The sequence below is a fragment of the Sinohyriopsis cumingii genome, chromosome 3, assembly GCF_028554795.1.
Source record: "Sinohyriopsis cumingii isolate HCF-2022 chromosome 3, ASM2855479v2, whole genome shotgun sequence".
NCBI classification, from domain to species: domain Eukaryota; kingdom Metazoa; phylum Mollusca; class Bivalvia; order Unionida; family Unionidae; genus Sinohyriopsis; species Sinohyriopsis cumingii.
This window is the reverse complement of record NC_142963.1, coordinates 41,254,495-41,275,452: the sequence shown is the minus strand read 5'-3', so window position 1 is coordinate 41,275,452 and position 20,958 is coordinate 41,254,495. Positions and strand designations below refer to the sequence as shown.

Here is a 20,958-nt window from a genome sequence, read left to right as displayed (position 1 = left end):
ACCAAGTCCCATATATATATATATATATATATATATATATATATATATATATATATATATATATATATATATATTATATATATATATACATATGGGGCTTAGTAAACAAATAATTATTTCCTGTTTGCTATAATTGTTCGAGAATCAATGACCATAGCTTGCAGCTGTGTTCAGAATACTTCGATAGGAATTATTTCATTTATTAATTGGAATTATTACAGTACACATTGACTTTCAAGTAATTCATTATGTTAGGATTACTGATGACTCATTCAAAGGCATTCTATATTGCATCATTATCATATATCAGACATTTAAGACTATGATATATCAGGACATTGAAAACTGTTGGCACATGTAGACATTCAAGACTATTGGAACTCATTCAGAAATACTATACTTTTGAACTTGTGATAGGAAATTTGGGATTGTTAGATATGTTTTCACAATATTAATCTCTTGAATTTTTACTTTATAATTTAGAGAATTAAATTCTTTGTTGATTTTCCTAAATGTTTTGGCTTAGCTTCTTTCTGTTACATAGTTTTTATTACCTCAGGTCATATTAACACCTAATTCTGTACTTGAAAAGCTAAGCTGAATGTTAGCATATCTTTCCATTAAAATTGCGATGTCTACAGTAGTAAACCCAAAGTTTATCTTACTGCCTGTAAATGTTTATAAAAATCAGTAACCATTTAAACACAGATGTATGTGAGTGTCTTTAACACCAAGATTTATACCTATACAACTGAATGATATATCTTCTCATCTCTGATAAGTAGCATAATGAATGTGGCATTGTTAGGGGAAAACAAAGTTGATGAGATTTTGGTGTACTGCACACTACACAATATTACACATCAGACTGATTTACTGATCTTAATAACACAAACAACTTAAGTAAAGTAATTTATTCACCTCTGAAAAACATGTTCAGTGATTAACAGTTTATTCTAGAGAACCGGTTACAAACTTTTAAGCCACTGCTGTTTCTTAGTGATTGTAGATACACCAAAAGCATCCTATACACACATATGAACCATATGTCTAGTTGCATCATCAATTTTTTCATTCTGTTCATATGTATTGCAGTACAAAGCACTATTACAATGATCCCAATGTTCCACCTAAAAGGTCATGTACATAAAAAAGAATGTTGAAAACTGAATACCATCATAACAAGAGGTTATAAAAGATGTACAGGAAACTGAGCTCAGTATGACATGAACACGGTAAATGATTTTCATACAATTAGTTGTCAGCTGTAAGCATAATGAGCAAGTCAGTCAAAAGGTTGAGTTTCAGATCATTCATTTAAACAACAAAGTTTCAGTTATTCCATTGCATGTACATGTTTGTAAAGCTTGCTGAATGTTCTAACCTTATTCTCACTATGCATGTCTTTGTTAATTATTACTGGTGAACCTTTATGAACTAAGAGATTATGGATATAGTGAACACCATTTATGGAAGTAAAACTCGCAAATCTTCGCTCTACAACTGACATTCACATCTTTTAGTTTGTTTTGGCAAAAATGTACTAAAAAGATAATTTGACTTGCTAAGCCAAATTCATATAAGAGTGGCTCCTCTTAATACAGTGGAAATGAAAATGAATCCCATCAATTTTCAATTACAACTGGAGCAGATGTGTACACTCTTCATGGAATGTAAGTGCATTTAGGGCTTGGGAGGGTGTACCTACATCATGATCAGGTAAATATTATCAAGGAAACATGAATCATTAGGTTTTTCATCTCAAAACCAGATGAATTCCTTAAGTACATCATCAGTTCATGACATAATTTCAGACACAAACCTTGTGGCATTCTAAAAGAACTGTTCCCTGGCTGCCATCATTCAAGCATTGGGATGGAGATCAAAGAAAACTTTTTGCAGCTTTTACCTCAGAAACCTGTCATCTTGACAGGCACAATTTGACCTTTTAACCTTCCTATGTTGCTCAGCACTTTTTAATAATGATGGTTACTTCCGCTGGATTTATGATAACAATTTGTTTCTCTAAACTACATTCATCCATTGACCATTTGCCAACTTGAGGCAATATGTCACATACAACTCAGAACAGCTTCACATCTGTTTGGAGACCAGAGCCAGAGCCAACTCTTGGGTGTGGACAGAAGTTGGAAATACACTTGCCCAAAGTAAAATGGCAAATGAAAATTTGAGTTGAGTTAATTTTCCAATCACCTGCCAGATCAGGTGAATGGTGTTTCTTTTTATTGAAAAAGATGTTCTGTCAAAGATATAGCTTTGTTCATGTAAAGTCCATACTTTCTGCTATAAGTTTTTTTCCCATTTGGAGGTTGGCTCTAACTTTGTAATAAACATATACCAGAGGGATAGCAGACTGGTCTCAATTTGTAATGACTTACAATGGATGTTAATATGGTAAGTGAATTAATTCCAGAAAACCTTTCTACACAATCAAATTTAGGTCCTTAACATCATCAACAGTTCCATTTCTATTGTAGTTGGTTGAGTAAGAGCTTATTATGGGCAAGTAAAAATATTCAATGCCTTAAGGACTTCAAAATTGGAATTTTATAGATTTTTCAACTAATGAAAGTGATGTGAATACCTACACCTCATACAGGTCCTAAAACAGGTAATGTTCCCAAACCAGCATTGAGTTTACATTTCATTTGCAGTTTCTTTGCATTTACTCTGCATTATACTTTGCATTCATTTGTATTCCATTCTCATTGGCATTTCAGTTACCAGCTTGCCTATTTTCATTTGATGTCTAAGAAATACATGCAGATTAAGTGTTGATTACTTCCATTCATTGTTACCTTTCATTTTCATTTGAGATTTCTACTTTCGATAGCATTAAAGGAATAGAACTATTCCTTATACTTCATTCTATTAAAATTCAAACAGAAATTGCATAATCTGAAAGATAGAAGTGAATTTATGTTAAATGAAAATGATTGCAATAAAATTATAGTGTTGAATGTTTATCAGTAAATTTTGTTTTCTTATTTTGTTTCATCTGTATAAATATTGCACTATTCCAAAACTTGTAAGTAGTAGAAAGAATAAAGATTCTAATATAAAATTATCCTGTAAAATAGTTTTCAACCATGAAAACAGACCTGCATCCCAAAATGCAAGTAAATAGATTTTCAAATTCATTCATAGATGCATTTGTATTTTATTTTGTTTTCTTTGATCATGTATCATTGTGTGTTTAACATTTGCATTCTACATTTTCATCAGGACGTCGTAGGGTTGAACCCAGACTGAGACATACCAAAGACTTCGAAAAATGGTACTAACAGCTGCCTCCCTAGGCACTCAGCATTAAGAGGTTAGTGTTAGGACTGGTCTGCCTGTTGTCAGGATAATGTGACTGGGTGGGACTTCATGTTACATGTCTGTGGCATGATGCCCCAGCACTAGACATAGCTATAAACTGCCACACTGCAGACATCATTGTGGTATGAGTGAAAAATTGTTAAAGCTAAGTTAAAAATCCAAATCATACACATACAAACACACACACACACACACACACAAACACACACACACACACACACACTTTCTTCATACTGCATTTGTATTCTGTTTTTATCTCACTAGTAAATTAGTCATTTCAGGGTCTATGTGCTATAACATCTGTCTGAGTAAGATCACACAATTATAATATTGACACAGCCTTCAATGTCTTCCACCCCATTACACCTCTGGAAGATCATGCATGCCAAACTCATTATCCAAGGGGAGTTCAACATCCATCTCAGAAAGCAAAATACATTCTTAATGGGCAAGGGGGGGGGGCTGGATTTGTGGTGGATGTACTTATGTATCACTGGAATAATCAGAGCACAGATAACTTAGTATTAACATTGAATAAAAGTGATGATCCAGGTAAAGAAATGGAATGATATGTGAAACAAATAAGGCTTACAACAGCTGATCTCATCAGAAAGGTCACTGCAGTCACCCTGTCCATCACATACCCATTTCAAGGACACATATCCACCATTTGCACAGTTGTAGCTACCTGAAATTATATCACAATTTTTACATTTCATAACTGAAATTCCATAGAACTGATTGTCAATAAGGCTTATATATCTTATTAAGAATGGTATGCATATGTGTCTGTCTGAATGCATGCATTAAGTTTAAATGCGTCCATGTGTGTGTTCTCATTTAAAGATTTTTTCATCTCTGACTTGGTCTGGTGTGAAAAACAAGTCACTTGATGGAACAGACATGCTACTGGGCAAAAAGATTTTTCAGGAATTCAACATAAGACCATTTCTTCGTTTTAACTGTTAAATGTTGGAACCATCTCTAATAATGCTTGACTGATAACAAGATTTTCAAATTCACTTGATGTCAGATTGTAATATTTTAATTAAAGACAAAGTTAAGATATCAATAAAAGTCTTTTGTTGAAAACACTATGTTATAATGATCATCCATTCAGGAGGAATAGTGAGAACATTTTTAAGACAGTTGTCATGGTAACCATACAGAATGAATAACTGGCATAATGCTCATCAATTCAAGGGGAGTAATGACAACAACATTTTTAAGACAGTTGTTGTGGCAGCCATATTGGATGTACAACTTGCACCATGTACATTAAGATCAACTAGGTATCATGAGTCTATTAGTGGAAACCCCATGTTGATATAACCATCTATTTGGAAGAAGAGCGATTACAATAATTTCAGGATATGGCTTTGCTTCAGGAAGAGTAGCAATAACACAATTTCAAGATGGCTGCAATGGTGGCCATAATGGACTTAAAATCAGCACCATGTTCATCTTAGGCAAACAGTACATCATAAGAAGTCTTCTGGTGAAAGTCCCACATCAATACAACTTTCTGTTCCTGACAAGTTGTGATAACAAGATTTTTAAGATGGTTGCTATGGTGACCATTTTGGATTTCAGACAGGCACCATTTTAATTTCAGACCAGCAAGACATCATAGAAGTCTTACAATGCAAAATTCCATGTTGATAGGACCATCTATGTATGAGGAGTAGCCCTAAGATTTTCAAGATGGTTGCCATATTGGACATCAGATTAGCACCATTTGAAGTTAGGACCATCTAGATGTCATAAGAAGTATTTTAGGTAAATCCCCATGTTGATATAACCATCCATTTAGGAGGTGTGGCAGTAAAAAGATTTTCAAGATGGCCACTGTAGTGCAGCAACATTTTCATTTAGGACCTACCAGACCATTGGAGGAATGTATACAGTTTTAAAGCAATCCTCCAGGTACTTTAGGAGGAGCAGTGATCTTAAACTGATGAACAATGAACAATAGATGACAGACAACAGATGGATGATGGACAACAGATCATTACATAAACTTTTCTGGTATATGACCACTAGAGATAAAGATGGGACATCATATTGGAAAAAAGTATAATCAAATATTTTTCTGAAGTAAACCATCAAATTTGGAAATTCCACATAATTATTCAACATTTTTGTCATGATCTTTCCTTAGCGATTTAAAACCCACATCAAAAAATAAAATTACAGTTGGTTCCATTCAGAGATACCAACCCATGAATATGCATATAGCATCTTTACACAACTGAACATAGTAACAATTAAGGTATAATGAGAAAAAGATATGATTTATCATTTCCTCCCATTCCATTGTCTTGAATTCCTTCAAAACTTTGCCTAAACAATAACCATATAGATAATTTTACTTCATGATTATCTGCATCTTCCTTACATTACAAAATTATTTGACTGAACAAATTCAAACACTTGTTGTGAAGGAGTAAAAATATTCTCTACATTTGTGTAACTATGCCCCATAAACAAATGACCTTGGCCTAAGAGTGTAATTGGTATACGTAATGGACTGGCCATTCTTTGGCAAATAAAACTCCTTTTAACATTGCAGTCACCAACATTCCAGGCATAAACACGGTCATATGTGTAATCCATGCTCTGTTTCTGCACATAAACACACTTGCCATGTGAGATGTCAGGCTGCTTATCAGCCCAGAAGCCCTGAAGCAGGGACCAATTTTTTCCATTGCTCCAATGGGCATCATCAGCAATTGCAGAAGGTTCTGTCGACAGGCCTTGAATATTAAAGAGAGAAGTTAAAACAAAGCAGTCAGGTCAGGTATATATGCTTAAATTACTTGTTTATAATTTTGTATCAGTTTATTTTCAAGGATGGTTTACATTTGAGGTTGACATATAGGAATAAATATTTTGGTAAACGATCAAAATATTTCATGCACATCTAAAAAATAATAAACACATATTACAGTGAGATACAATACAAAAGATTGATAAAATTCACACTTTTATATTTCAGCATTAATGACAAATATATTAGGTCTTTCTTGAGCAATGAGAGTTTACAAACAGATTTTCATGTTATTATTTAAAACTTATGAATTTATTCCATGTAGACACAAGATAGTCTCTCCAAATGTAAACTTTTATGCATTCCAGATGTATTACATATATTAGTGAAGTTTTTCAAGGCTGACTCAGTTTTGAGTGCAGATTACTTTCAAGGTAATACTTACTTTCCAAGGTCTGCTTAATTTCTACTTTCTAGAGTACTTTTACATTTTTCAAGCTTCTGAATTAGGTTTAAGCCTGGTTTCCTAGCATTGTGACAATGTGGTTCCCTGGCATTGTGACAGCCTGGTTCTCTGGCATTGTGACAGGCTGGTTTCCTAGCATTAAGACAGCCTGGTTTCCTAGCATTGTGACAGCCTTTGAGTCTGCCTGAGACTCTAATGAGTTTTATTCAGGTAGCTATCCTTTACATTTCCTAATTGGTGCTAAAATTCCATCAACTTTTTAAAGACTACCAAAATATTGCAATGGATTATTTTTTCTCTCATTGAAATTGGAATAAGGCACCAATAGATACAAAACAAGAGCAAAGCAATGGGAGCAATACATCTGGTGAATATCTTATTATCTGTTCTGCCCAATTCATCCCATTTTATTTATTACAAAAACAGCCAAAATTCAGAATATAAAAAGTGAAATATTTTTTCAGCTTTAAAATTTTGTATTTCCACAAATGAATTTAAAGATTTGCTGGCAAAGTTAAATGAATTGTTGGAAAATAAACTTTTTCACAAAACCCCTTAAAGTCAAGGGTTTGTCAAGGTTTTAAGAACCATGGTTTATCATTTACATTTTTTTATGTTCTTGTTTACATTACAAGTATAACCAAACTGGACAAACAAAACAATTTTGTTTGGGCATGGCAACTGGGCAAATTAAATGGGTCTGCTAGGAAAACAAATCACTGGCCTGATTGGGCAAACAGAACATTTCCATTTGGGCATGTCAGTTGGGAAAATAAATGGGTCTGCTAGAAAAATGAATCACTGACTGTAAATTCAAATACAAAAAACATCAGCATCAAAGTTTGGAATGAGGACTAATCAGATAGTTTTGGGAACTAAAAATGTGTCGATATCACATAAATATAAAGCTTCAGGTTTCAATCAATAAAAATCCTTCATAAGCAGAAAAAACACTTGTTTGGAGTTGATGGAAGGACATAAATAACACTATATGTCCTCTGACAGACATAGTGGAGCCTAACAATAAGGTCTATAAATATTTTAAAGACATCTTTGTCATTGTTTAATAAAACAATTATGACAACTAGCACAATTTCCTTCTCTTACCAATCCAATACTCTGTGACACTCCTGATGCTTGCAAAACGTCCTATTTCATTATTTTCATAGATGTCTCTTATACTGGCTAAGTGAGAGCCTTGGCTGAAAATATTCATAAAAATCAATATAATTACATATATACAAAAATTAAAAATACAGGAACCATTGTAAATGAATTTTATATGACATATCAAGTTGTAAATTGTATTGCTTGCAATAATGAAAGGGAATATGGTAAATGAAAGACAAGCTATTCTGGTTCTGATACTGGTCTCACAGAGCTCTTGCTATACATAAACAAAGGGAGTGCACTCCTAGTCTACCCATAATAATCCATTCTGCTACCAGTGCCTGTCCCATAGTTCCTCTCTTCCCTTAAATAATCCTCTTCTCAGAATTTTTTTCATATCACAAAAGTTCTTCCTAAAACTACTATTATATATATATATATATATATATATATATATATATATATATATATATATATATATATCCCCTTTTTCTATCCAGGCCCCTACCTCCAACCACCAAATCATAGTACCATGAACGGCTCATTATGCACCCACCCACCATATGTAGGGAATAGTTGATGTTAGAGACTATTGACCAATGGGTCTCAATCACCTGGATCACTGCTCAAGGTAAGCAATCATGAACAGTGCTAAACTTACTATGCCAAAACAATTGTAGCTTGTTCGAATTACAAGGACCATGACCTCTGACATTTTGACAAAAGATTCTAAAAATTTCTTGACTTCCATAAGGGCAGGTCATCCATAAAGTTTGGTCAAAGAACATTACTCCTGAACAACAGTTATTCTGTAAAATCAATTTTCTTTGAGCCACAATGACCTTGATCTTTAGACTACAAAGTCAATAAGCTTCTTTGTTACTCACCAAGTAAGACATCCACAAATCTTGCTGAATATGCATGGTTGAGAACTGAAATATTTGTGCAATACTTTTTTATATTCCTTCTGTCATAGTGATTTTGTCTTTAATCCTATTGACCCCAGAATCTACGGCATTTTAAGTACTCCATATGTAAATCATCCACATAACTTGATTGAGGTCTACATGGAAAACTAATGTCAATGAGTGGAAACCATTTTTCTTCTTTTAGTCATTGACCTTGGCATATGACCCTTAGTCCAAGTGTAAGCCATCCACAAAGTTAGATAGCTGTTGATATTCGAGAAATTGTATTATTCTAGGGAGACACAATTGGTAAAACAAAAAATTCATGACTAGATGGATTGAAAACACAACATAATAATCACCAGCTTATGGTGAGCCAATATAAAAAGATTTACATAAAACAATGTCCCCTTCACAGCTACCCTTCTAGATGATTCCTAGCTGGATCACTATTTCACTGTGTGAGATTGTAAATTTCCAAGTTAAAATATCACTTAATGCAAATATGTTAGTAAATCTGAAGTTTTGTTCATAATACTTCATAATTAACAACATCAAAGGCTTGTAAGCAATTTTAACCAAACTTTTGATGAATGATTGCAACATTTTGTCTTTCTTTTAAAATTACCACCAAAAAAAGTCGATAACTGGTAAAATTATTTGGGTGATTTGTCTGTACCATTAATGAGATGACATCAATTTTCTCATTCCTATCTATGTGTGACACTTTTTGCCAATGTGAAAGTCATATAAAATTGACAAAATAGTATACTGAAGATAACTTACACAATGATAAGAAAGTGAACAGTTTAAAAAATGAATTCTACTCTTATGTCTTGCTTGCTTCACCATGGCATTAATCTAAATACCTTCCAATGTCACTAGAGCAAAAAAAGTAGATCACTGTGACCTTAACAGTAGGTCACTTTGGGAATTGGTATTTCCAATATCAATAAGCCCATCAAATTTCATGACTGTACACACAACAATCTGCCAGTGAGTCAGTTTTTACCTTATTTTCCATGGACTAATGTCTGCACATTATCTATGCAGATTCTGTCTGGGCTGGCTGAGATCGATTAATTTCACAGACCTCTGAGCAAGCAAATTGTAAGGAATTAAAATAATTATGGACCTTGTTATGCTGGATACTTAGGTCAATGAAAAAAATGATTAATAATTGCTATATAGATTTAGTGGCTGAATGTAACAGGTAAACTGAAATTATAAATAATGAAGGCAATTAGGGCACTTCCTCAGCATCTTATTGCCAGCTCTGGAAGTGCGTGGTAGCTCTGCCATTCAATCATAAAAAAAATTATAGAAAAATACAGCTATAATCACAAATGAAAATAACATTTTATTTATTGTTAATTGCACTGCAATTTGAACTCATGATCACGTTATACATATTTCAGTTCTTATGTGCAGACAATCATATTATAAATAAGAACATAAGAAATTATATATAATAATTTATCATGAAAAAGAAATAATTAAATATAAGAAATACATCTATATTTTACACACTCAGCTCTGACATGGTTGGGCACCACTAAATGCTTAAACAACCCCTGGCATGCAAAATGAAGTGGAAGGTCAGTTCCTAAACATTATACTGATCATGACACCTTTAGGTTAATATGGTGAGAAAAGTATACTGACCATGACACCTTTAGGTTAATATGGTGAGAAAAGTATACTAACCATGACACCTTTAGGTTAATATGGTGAGAAAAGTATACTAACCATGACACCTTTAGGTTAATATGGTGAGAAAAGTATACTAACCATGACACCTTTAGGTTAATATGGTAAGAAAAGTATACTAACCATGACACCTTTAGGTTAATATGGTGAGAAAAGTATACTGACCATGACACCTTTAGGTTAATATAGTGAGAAAAGTATACTAACCATGACACCTTTAGGTTAATATGGTGAGAAAAGTATACTGACCATGACACCTTTAGGTTAATATGGTGAGAAAAGTATACTAACCATGACACCTTTAGGTTAATATGGTGAGAAAAGTATACTGACCATGACACCTTTAGGTTAATATAGTGAGAAAAGTATACTAACCATGACACCTTTAGGTTAATATGGTGAGAAAAGTAATTTATACGTACTTTACGCATACTCCTTCTGCACTTTCCCATATTCTCTTCTGGTCAGAAGAGAATAAACTGTAACATGAAGTACCAATAAGTGTCCAACCTGAACAGAAAAAAAGTCATTTTAGAATTACATCTATGAATTAATGCTTGCATTAACTGTATATTTCCATCTAACAGTATTTACTGAGTAACTTAGATGTATGTGGTATGGATGTTTTAATGAAATACAAATCAAAACTCTCTCTCTCTGTGCACTCAAAATATCAACAACAAAAAATAATTTCCTATTCATTCTGTTGGAGATGTAGAAAAACATGTACATTATCAACATCACAATTGAAATAGATCCAGTTTTACATTATATACTGATCACTTTAAAATTTTGTATGATCCATATTTTTCCTCACTTTATATATATATATATATATATATATATATATATATATATATATATATATATATATATAAAGCTGATATTATAGTTACTGGAACATGGAGTGTTGAATTTGTTTATATCATATGAGTCATGAAGAATGATGATCCATGTCACTCATAACTATGATAATTTGCCAAGTGATTGACAGAAGTAAAAAGAACATAATCATTCTTTCTCTTGGCTAACTGTCAGGAAGTACACAAGGCCTGTCTTGACCTGAGGTAACAACTTAATGTATACAGCTGGTATATCCATTCATGCATGAACAAGGTTTGTACAGTTGAGTGGTGTAGCAGCTATTACATTATCCCATTATCAAATATATTTGATTATAGTTAGTGTGTCTTTATCATTACCTGTACATGTCCATAACACTCAACTAACTTAAATCATTTTTGGACAGTACGCAATATGTATAAGTGATACTAAAATTACTTAATTGTGTGTAAAGATGTGTGCAGAATAAACACAATTGGTATCCCTGTAAAATTGCAGTTTTATCTAGCAACAATGACTGCATTTTATTTTTTTTAAATTCACAAGATAACGTTAACAATTTGTTTACAACATGACTATGTAAGTATATAGTTCCACTGCCTTCAAATGCAATTCACTGTCATCAAAGGCTAATGATTTTCATGCCAATATTTTATACGTACATTAGATATGTAATACATACATTACAGTGGTATGAATATTAAGCAAAATAATGGAAAATTGGTCAGAAATGTCAAATCAACATGCCATTGATTATGCTTTTTAATAATTAAATATAAACATTTACATATTGTTTTTCTTTAACTGATTATTTTTTTGGCATGCAAGTAAATATTTGACTAACAGCTTCCAGCTAATATTACAATGCATTCTTTAGCACAACCACCACGGCAGATATAAGACATGCATACCGTTCAACTTTACAAGTAAGTCAACCTTTTGACATTTTCCATGGAAGTACAGGTATATAGGAACATATCCAACCAATTAAATCAACGGCTCATTAGGTACGATGAACCAATCATTGATCTTTAAATTTCAACAGATTAATACTGATACATGCATGCAAACATACATACATACATACATACATACATTCGGAAAACTTCATAACATACTGTTTCACCAGTCACCAGGCAATTCAAGCACCAAGGATGGTCAGTCACTGAGCTACTTGTTAAGGGTGTAAATATTTTATCTTGAAATTAATATACTGAACACTTTGATGACATTTTTTAACTTTTATTCAAACAAGTCCCCACAACAGTACATGTATATTGTCAAAGTACATTTCTTACACTGAAGTATATGAATGTCATAACCTGGTAATGATGACTAAAACTTGGTAATCTGAAATTTCTAAAAAGAGCTTATAGAATCCCAGATATCTGTTTTTCAAGAACTTTTCAAGCAATATCTTTTATGGAAAATGAAATTTCTCAAAATGTTTCTTTGTTTCTCACTTCATAAATAGATACATAAGCAGAAGAGAAAACATCATTAGTATGCCCCTGATGCAACAAATATTACTACCATCTGGTAAATACCCATGTCATGTCATTTAATCAACCCAGTTTTAACCAATTATATGTATTTATCTATTCAGTATTTTGGGGAAATATGTAGATAATAAATATTACTACCATTTAGTAGATACCCATGCCATGTCATTTAATCCACCCAATTTTAACCAATTTTATGTATTTATCTATTCAGTGCTTCTGGAAAATATGTATAATGTTACTAGGTGGGACATCATGCTACATGTCTGTGGCATGATACCCCAGTGCTAGACACCACTATAAACTGTCACACTGCAGACATCATAGCGATATGACTGAAAAATTGTTCAAGATACGTTAAAAATCCAAATCACACATCACACACACAAATTTAAAAAGTAATATATTTTATTCCATTTTAATGTTTTGCACTCTCAAACATAAATTAAAGGAATCTGAGGAAAAATGCATGGAATTTGTCAAGAAATTAAAGTACTTTTTGTGAAGAAAATCAACGTTTCATTGCACACTTCAAAATTAAGGACCTTTTCAAGGTTGTATGAACCATGTAAAAATTTGGGATACAAGACAGTTTTGACCACTGCAGGTCATTTTAAAAAATTCCTAGATCGTTAGAGAAACATCAGCATCCTGAACTGCCAATACTTGATACAACATCTGAGCAGGGTCTATGCTGAAGGGAGATTACTCTACCTAAATCGAGAGTACCACGAAAAGCACTTTATATGTCCACCCCATGTTTAACAGTTATCTGTGTAGTGTAAGCACTTGTAGGATACGGTTGAATCTAATGAATATTGACAAACAAGCCTCAACAAGGTGTATACTGACCAACAATTCTTCATGAGGTGAATATTGACCAACAAGTCTCAATGAGGTAAATATTGAACAACAAGTCAGAATGACTTGGATCAAGGCCTGCTGTTGAATCAACTGAACTTCATGTGCAGAAACCATCATTAATCATTAGACCATATTCTCCAAGCCTTTTAATCCTAGGTCTGTAGGTTTCTTTACTGCCCTATGCTCAAGCCTTTCACAAAGTTTGGCCAAGGAACTTACTCCAGAATAAAACTTCTGCAAAACCTTATTTTTCTTAGAGCCAAAATACCTTGCCTTGTGGCATTTAGACTCTGAAATCAACAGCCCTATTCCATACCTTAAGTGCAAGCCTTCTGGCAACTTTGGTCAAATAAGTAGTCCAGGCATAACTTATTATGCAAAAAACACTTTGCTTCTTTTTATCAGTGTCCGTGATCTTTGACCTTTTGATTCCAAAATCAATAGGCTTCTTTCTTACCCAAAGTGCAAGCTTTAGTGAAGATAAATGGTCAAGAACTCAACTATTTTGTTTAGGACAACTCTTTTGTAATAACAATGATCTTGATTTCTGACTTTGACTCTAAAATCAACTTTCTTTCCTAACTACTACTAGTGCAAGACATCAACAAAGTTTGGAGTTTTCTATTGGTAAGTTTTAGCTGCACTTTTAACATATTATTGACTATACCAGGCCAAGGAAACGAAAGCTAAATACTAACTAACCTACTGCAACTCTGCAGGTTTGTGATGTGAAACAATTTTTTTGTGTGTGTACAGAAACTAGTTATTTTCTTCATATGGCTGTAGTTACCTTGGCCTTAGCACTCTTTACCCCAAAAGCAACAGGCTATTTTCCTTATACCAAGTGTGACCTACCCCAAACAATGGGTACCTGCAGGTGATTAGGAATTCAAATTATTGTGTGGAGACAATTTATATTCCTTTAGTCATAGTGACCTTGATATTTGAAAGTTGTACCCTATAATCAAAGGGTTTTATTCTTACTTTTGAAGTCAGCCATCTGCAAAGATGGGGAACTTTTATATGGTGATGAACTCGAATTATTCTGCAGAAATCATTTTTCTTCCGCATGGTTCTTTTTTACCCCAAGTACAAGCCATCCATAAAGGTATGGTAACTGTATATTATGGAGAGCTAATCATGCAGAAACAAATTTGGTAACAGACAAAAAGCATGATGTGTTGAACATTATGGAATGAATATAAAAAAAAACAAGTAATAACTGAGTACTTACTATCTGGACATGTCAACGTAACCTGCAAAAGAAAGAAAATTAAATCTGAAACATCACAAAGAATAGGAAAGGGTAGAAATAAACTAATCTAATTTAGATATTAAACTTTGACTATCAATAGTTGTTATAGGTGCATCGGTGGCCTACGTTGTTAAAGCCGTCCGCCTCGGATGATGAAGGTCGCAGGTTCAAACCCCAGCCGAGTCATATCAAAGACATAATAGTGGTATTAACCACTGCCAAACTTGACGCTCAGCATTAAGAGATTAGCGTTAGGACTGGTCGGTCTGGTGTCAGGATAATGTGAATGGGTGGTCAAACGTTACCTTACTCTCAACTGGATGTCGTTTTTTAGTTCAAGTGCAATGATCCACCTTGAGACCTCAAAACACACTATTTGAGTCTCCAACCCCCAACCCCCAAACCTTCTCAGAAGATTGCAAGTATGAGTTAGGAGAATAGAGATACATACATTGTCCGCCTTCACAGCTCTACCGCTGTGCAAAAGATGAGTTATATAACTGTTGATTATCACATACAATATGCATATTATTGTATCAAAAAAGAAGAAAGTTACCATTATTTTTAAAGATGAAACTCTGATCCTATAAGTCTTAGAATACAATTTTAATATTAATTAATGATACACAATTTTTTATGTTATGATATTTTTTGTTGCATAAAAGTATAGCAGTTTTGCAGATGCATTCAAGATTTAGAGAAAATGCTGCCACTGATTACATAGCCATAAGATAAACATCTCAAAAGACAAACGTTTATTATAATAACTGATTTGCCTAGATTAAATCTATGCATATTACTGCTTTTCACTGCCGACACTAGCACTATTTTCCCCGATTGGTATAAAAAATAAAACAAAACAATTTTTTTTAATAAATATTTTTTAAAAAATCACATTAAATAAACAGATTTTAAAATTAAAAACGAACTGCCTACCCTAATTTTAAAACCAGTGTAATAGGAAACATTTGTGTATGTTTGGCCTCATTATCGCTGTCAACATATTGCTATGCATAAAGCTGGGTCCATAATCGATGTATTTGTTAAACACAGTGGCAGCTCAAGGGTTCAAGGTGCCGGGGGCATTGTTCTGTTGTGGCACGCACACTTCGCTACAGTGAACATTTTTTATTACAACTGCAACCTCTATCCCCCACCCCCATCTAAATATAAGCTTTATTCCCATTAGACTAAGGTAAGGTGAAATACTCTCAAGTGATGTGTTGTGTTTTGGATTTTTAACGTAGTTTTAACAATGTTTCAGTCATATCGATACGATGTCTGCAATGTGGTAGTTTATAGTGATGTCTAGCACTGGGGCATCATGCCGCAGACATGTAGCATGATGTCCCACCCAGTCACATTATCCTGACACCAGGCCGACCAATCCTAACACTAACTTCTTAATGTTGAGCGCCAAGCGAGGCAGCTGTTAGTACCATTTTTGTAAGTCTTTGGTATGACTCTGCCGGGGATCGAACCCACGACCTCGCGCATCCGAGGCGGACGCTTTAGCCACTAGGCGAAATACTCTGAAAATTTCAGCTATAAAAAGTGGCTTCCACGACCTCCCGCATCCGAGGCGGACGCTCTAACCACTAGGTCGCCAGAGCGGTCTGGGTCCATGAATTAACACAAACATTGAACTGTAAATGGCTTAAATCAGACAAATAAATTGTATTACCTTTAAAATGTAATTTGTTCATCATTTTTAACGTAATATTCCTGGCATTATCTTCAACTTGAAATTCAATTGTTCTTTGCATTATTTAACCTATACATGACCAATTTTGCTCTCTTTGCCTATACCAATTGCCCCAGACGCCATCCACCACTCCCACAACAGACGCCATCCACCACTCCCACAACAGACGCCATCCACCACTCCCACAACCGGTGCCGTCCGTGCTTACAATTTATCAGATCAATCTTCCCGCTTGCCAAATAAAGGTATGCAAATCAAATATGCGAGTAATTTGTACATTTCCTTTATTCCGAATTTCCCTACTCTAAACTTAGCAAACAAAATCAACTAGGTAGTTAAATGTCTTTGTTCTCAAAACAGTCAATATTGGACTGCTTCAGCTTATGTAACCAAGATTTATTGATGTCATGTAAAAAAAATCATGAAGTTAGTAAATGATTCGGCCCTCCTATTTTCATGGTAAATAATGTTTATTATATTATTATACATTTATCCGCATGTATATTTATCAAGATTTTGGAATATATTTTTAATTAACATCAGAAGAAAAATATAAGCTATTTTATTTTTGCGCTATGAAGTTCATAGAAAATAGCATTTTTTCTGATGTCACCATATCATGTTTAAAAAAAGGAACCAGACAATTTTCACAATATTGAGTACTTTCAACTTTTTTGCTTAGTGGAGGAAATTCCAAACAGTGGGAAAATTATCAAATTACCAACGTATTTTGTTGAGTAAGAAATAAACTGGGTCCATGTTTGTATGTGTGTGTGTGTGTGTATGTGTGTGTGTGTGTGTGTGTGTGTGTGTTGGATTTTGGACATAGCTTTTTAAAAAAAATCAGTCATATCGCTACGATGTCTGCAGTGTGGCAGTTTATAGTGATGTCTAGTACTGGGGCATCATGCCGCAGACATGTAGCATGATGTCCCACCCAGTCATATTATCCTGACACCAGGCCTACCCGTCCTAACACTAACTTCTTAATGCTGAGCGCCAAGCGAGGCAGCTGTTAGTACCATTTTTGTAAGTCTTTGGTATGACTCAGCTGGGGATCGAACCCACGACCTACCGCATCCGTGGTGGACGCTCTAACCATTAGGCCACCGGAGCGGTCTCGGTCCATGAATTAACACATACTCATTTGAACTGTAAATGGCTTGAATCAGTCAAATAAATTGTATTACCTTAAAAATGTAATTTGTTCATCATTTTTAATGTAATGTTTCTGGTATTATATTCAACTTGAAATTCAATTGTTCTTTGCATTATTTAACTTATGCATGACCAATGTTGCTTGAGAATGTGTTCATGTCATATTCTGATAGATCTTCACTATCCAATGGAATTTTCTGTCACCCGAGTGAGTCTGCATCCTTGCTGTTAATCATGTGCATTAGACTGCTCTAGCAACAACAAACATGTGCTCTCAATAACCAGACCTACCCTATTTCAATGGCCATGACCCCATAATATTTAATCGCGTATGAAAAGCAAAAACAAGCAAAAAATTCGGTTCCTACTGTGTCCCGTTTTATAAACTGCTCGTGCAAGCGCAGAAGGCAGCATCTTCCGAAGGCACAAGTAGAACGTGGAGACCGTCTCGCGAGGATATTACTAGAAACTCTACGTGTTACTCTTATTTTGTGATAATGTTACCTTCTACGCATACATGAACAATTTAAAAAATGTAAAGAGCCGATGGATAAAACGGGTGCTATGTCCTGACAGATATTACAAATAAAAAAGTGTTCTGGAGGATTGAATGCTATGGGTAATAAAGAAGTGGGATTTTACTTACTATATGCATACAAAGGTCACTCGAAATAAATTTATTAATTACCAGAGAGCGACCACTAGTACGAAAATTTTCTGCGGAAAGAGCTATTATGAAATACTGCCTCTCCCTGTCAGTCTGCGCTACCAGTATTGTAAGAAAAGAAAAGCTTGATTTACTGGTTGGTCTACCTATCAGTCATGAATACACTAAACAAAACACAACAACAATGGAGGAGCAGCAGAGAGGGTGAACAGACCACTTAAGGGAATGGTCACCCTTGTGTTTAGACAAAAAAAAGATAGTGAGCCTTCATAGAGGTCAATACCACGTCTACGATTATTGTTTGTCCCAAACAGAATTGTAGACAGGACCCTCTCTGCTGCTATATTAATTAAAAAATTGTTATATTAAAAATAATGGTATATCCAGAATCTCATACTGCAAGAATAGCACGAGAACGATTAGAAACAATTAAAAAATTTCTTCCTGTCAGAGACTCATTTAGGAAAAATCTACAAGCGCAGCAAGAAGCACAAGTTGAGTACGAGAAACTAAAAAACTGTTTAAACCCGTCACTGCAGCTACTGAACAAGTTACAGCTGTCATCAAAGAAGATCTTCTTCCGGTATCAAAACAAAGAGCAGAACAAACTGAAAAAATAGCAAGAAGAACTAAACAAACAAAGAAGATTTTACGAGATCTTCCACCTGGCATAGCCAGGGAAATAGCTGCGGCTCAACCTCCACCTGTTGGTGAGGAAATACTTGAAAGTATTGGAAAACTTCGTACTGAAGTCGCCGACGTGCAAACAGAACATGCACCTGAACCCGAACTAGTAGAAAAAAACGTAAAATTTATTGCAAAATTCAAAGAAGGGGTTGTTGAAGAAATTAGAAATGCTAAAGAAGAACAATTACCCGAAGCAATATTAAATATACTATTTAATAAATCTAGTATTTTAAAATCCCGTTATGAAAAAATAAATGATGAAGATCTTATTAAATATATATATCGCGTATATTACAACAAAAAACAAGCTAAAGGTCAAGAATACAAAATTATTAAAGAAGAAGTAAAAAGACTTCATGGAGAGAGACTGAAACAACAAGAACAACTCTCCCAGTATCAACTTCCTCCACCTTTACAACGTAAAAAAATTTCTGCGCCGACAATGATAGATTCACCACATGGATTTCGAAGAAGTGACTCACCTGACATATCCCCGGTCACCACTGAAGTACTTTCTCCGGTAAAGCAACCACCAGTATTTAAAACACCTCAAGATTAACCTAAAACAGGATCTGATTTATGTCCTGATAATATCATTAATGATGTGTCACGGTTAGAAGTTCTCATAGGAGGAAAACGTGCCGGAAATAATTCACCAGAAATAATTAATGAAGCAGCTGATATTTGTCGGCGATTATTTTAAGGTGGTATCATGGATATCGGAGTTTACCGAGAACTTATCGATGAACTTGTTGATGACTAGTTGTTAAATAAATGGTAAATTAAAAAAGATGATCATACATAATAATCATCGTAAACCTCTACAGGTCAGAGCGGTAAACTCACGATTACCAATCTACAGAGCTACTTACGGAGATGGACTTGGTGATGTTGTGCGGGGATTATTCACAAGGATAGCTCCAAAAGCAGCACCCGTTGCAAAACAAATATCGATGAAAGCTATCGATATTGTTCGTGAAAAAGCTCCTGGAGCAATTGTCAATGTTGCTGGTAAGGCGTTTTCGGTAATCAAAGAAAGACTAGCACCATTATTGCGACGAAAACAACAACCACCAGTGAAACTGGCAAGTACTGAAATTATGCCCGCAGACGTAAGTAAAATAATAAATCAGGCTGCAAATTAAAACCTAGCGGAATTATCTAAAGAGGCAGAAAGAAATATAACATCAAATTTGATAGCAGATCAAAGACTCAGTGAATCAGGAAATAATATTTCAGGCATGATATCAGGAAGTGGAGTTTCCAAACCCGGTTTTCGTGTAAGACGAAAATAATTATAATAAAATGTTTAAACGTGAATCCGATGAAGCATTCGATATGGAGGCACCTGTCCTTAAAGATGAATCGGTACGTGATTATCAGTTTTATTCTTATGAGGTACGAATACCAGATCAACGTGGAAGAATTGAACTGCAAGTTCATGATACAAGTAGATACTTTTTACCCGCTGAGGCTTTTCTTGAGGTAGAAGGTACAATTATAAAAACGGATGATACTAATTACGGAGGTGCAGTAAAAGTTGGTTTTGTCAACAATGGGATTATGGCGTTGTTTGATAGCGCCACTTATATGATCGATGGAACAAATATTGAATCGATTCAGAAAGATGTAGACGTTGCTACAACAATAATAGGATTAGCAAGATATTCTGATGATTATACAAGATCAGCAGGTCCTACAATGATGTTTGTGAAAGATAAGTCCAATCACCCTGAAAGCGATCCATATAATATAAGACGACCAAGAAATTTTGCCAATAACGCTGATGCTGATGTGTGGCCAGTGGTTCATAGTTCTAGCGAAAATTTCAACTTGGGATTTGCAGCACGTAAAAATATGTTACTAGGAGACAATAGAAGATTTTCATGTGCAATTCCACTATCGCATATATTTGGATTTTGTAGAAATTTTAGAAAAGTTATTTTTGGAGCTAGACACACGGTTGTT

The 20,958-nt window shown here is 34.3% G+C and overlaps 1 protein-coding gene across 1 annotated transcript in view; it reads right to left on the bottom strand.

The window, feature by feature from the left end:
- Nucleotides 1–20,958, bottom strand: part of LOC149802750 (uncharacterized) — a 248,263-nt gene that overhangs the window by 208,876 nt on the left and 18,429 nt on the right. The window contains exons 2-6 of the mRNA XM_089953826.1: nucleotides 14,753–14,774; nucleotides 10,732–10,819; nucleotides 7,689–7,783; nucleotides 5,868–6,101; nucleotides 3,938–4,033 (exon numbers count right to left, since the gene is read on the bottom strand). Coding sequence (XP_089809952.1) covers nucleotides 3,938–4,033; nucleotides 5,868–6,101; nucleotides 7,689–7,783; nucleotides 10,732–10,819; nucleotides 14,753–14,774 — 535 coding nt within the window. The remainder of the gene's footprint in view (nucleotides 1–3,937; nucleotides 4,034–5,867; nucleotides 6,102–7,688; nucleotides 7,784–10,731; nucleotides 10,820–14,752; nucleotides 14,775–20,958) is intronic.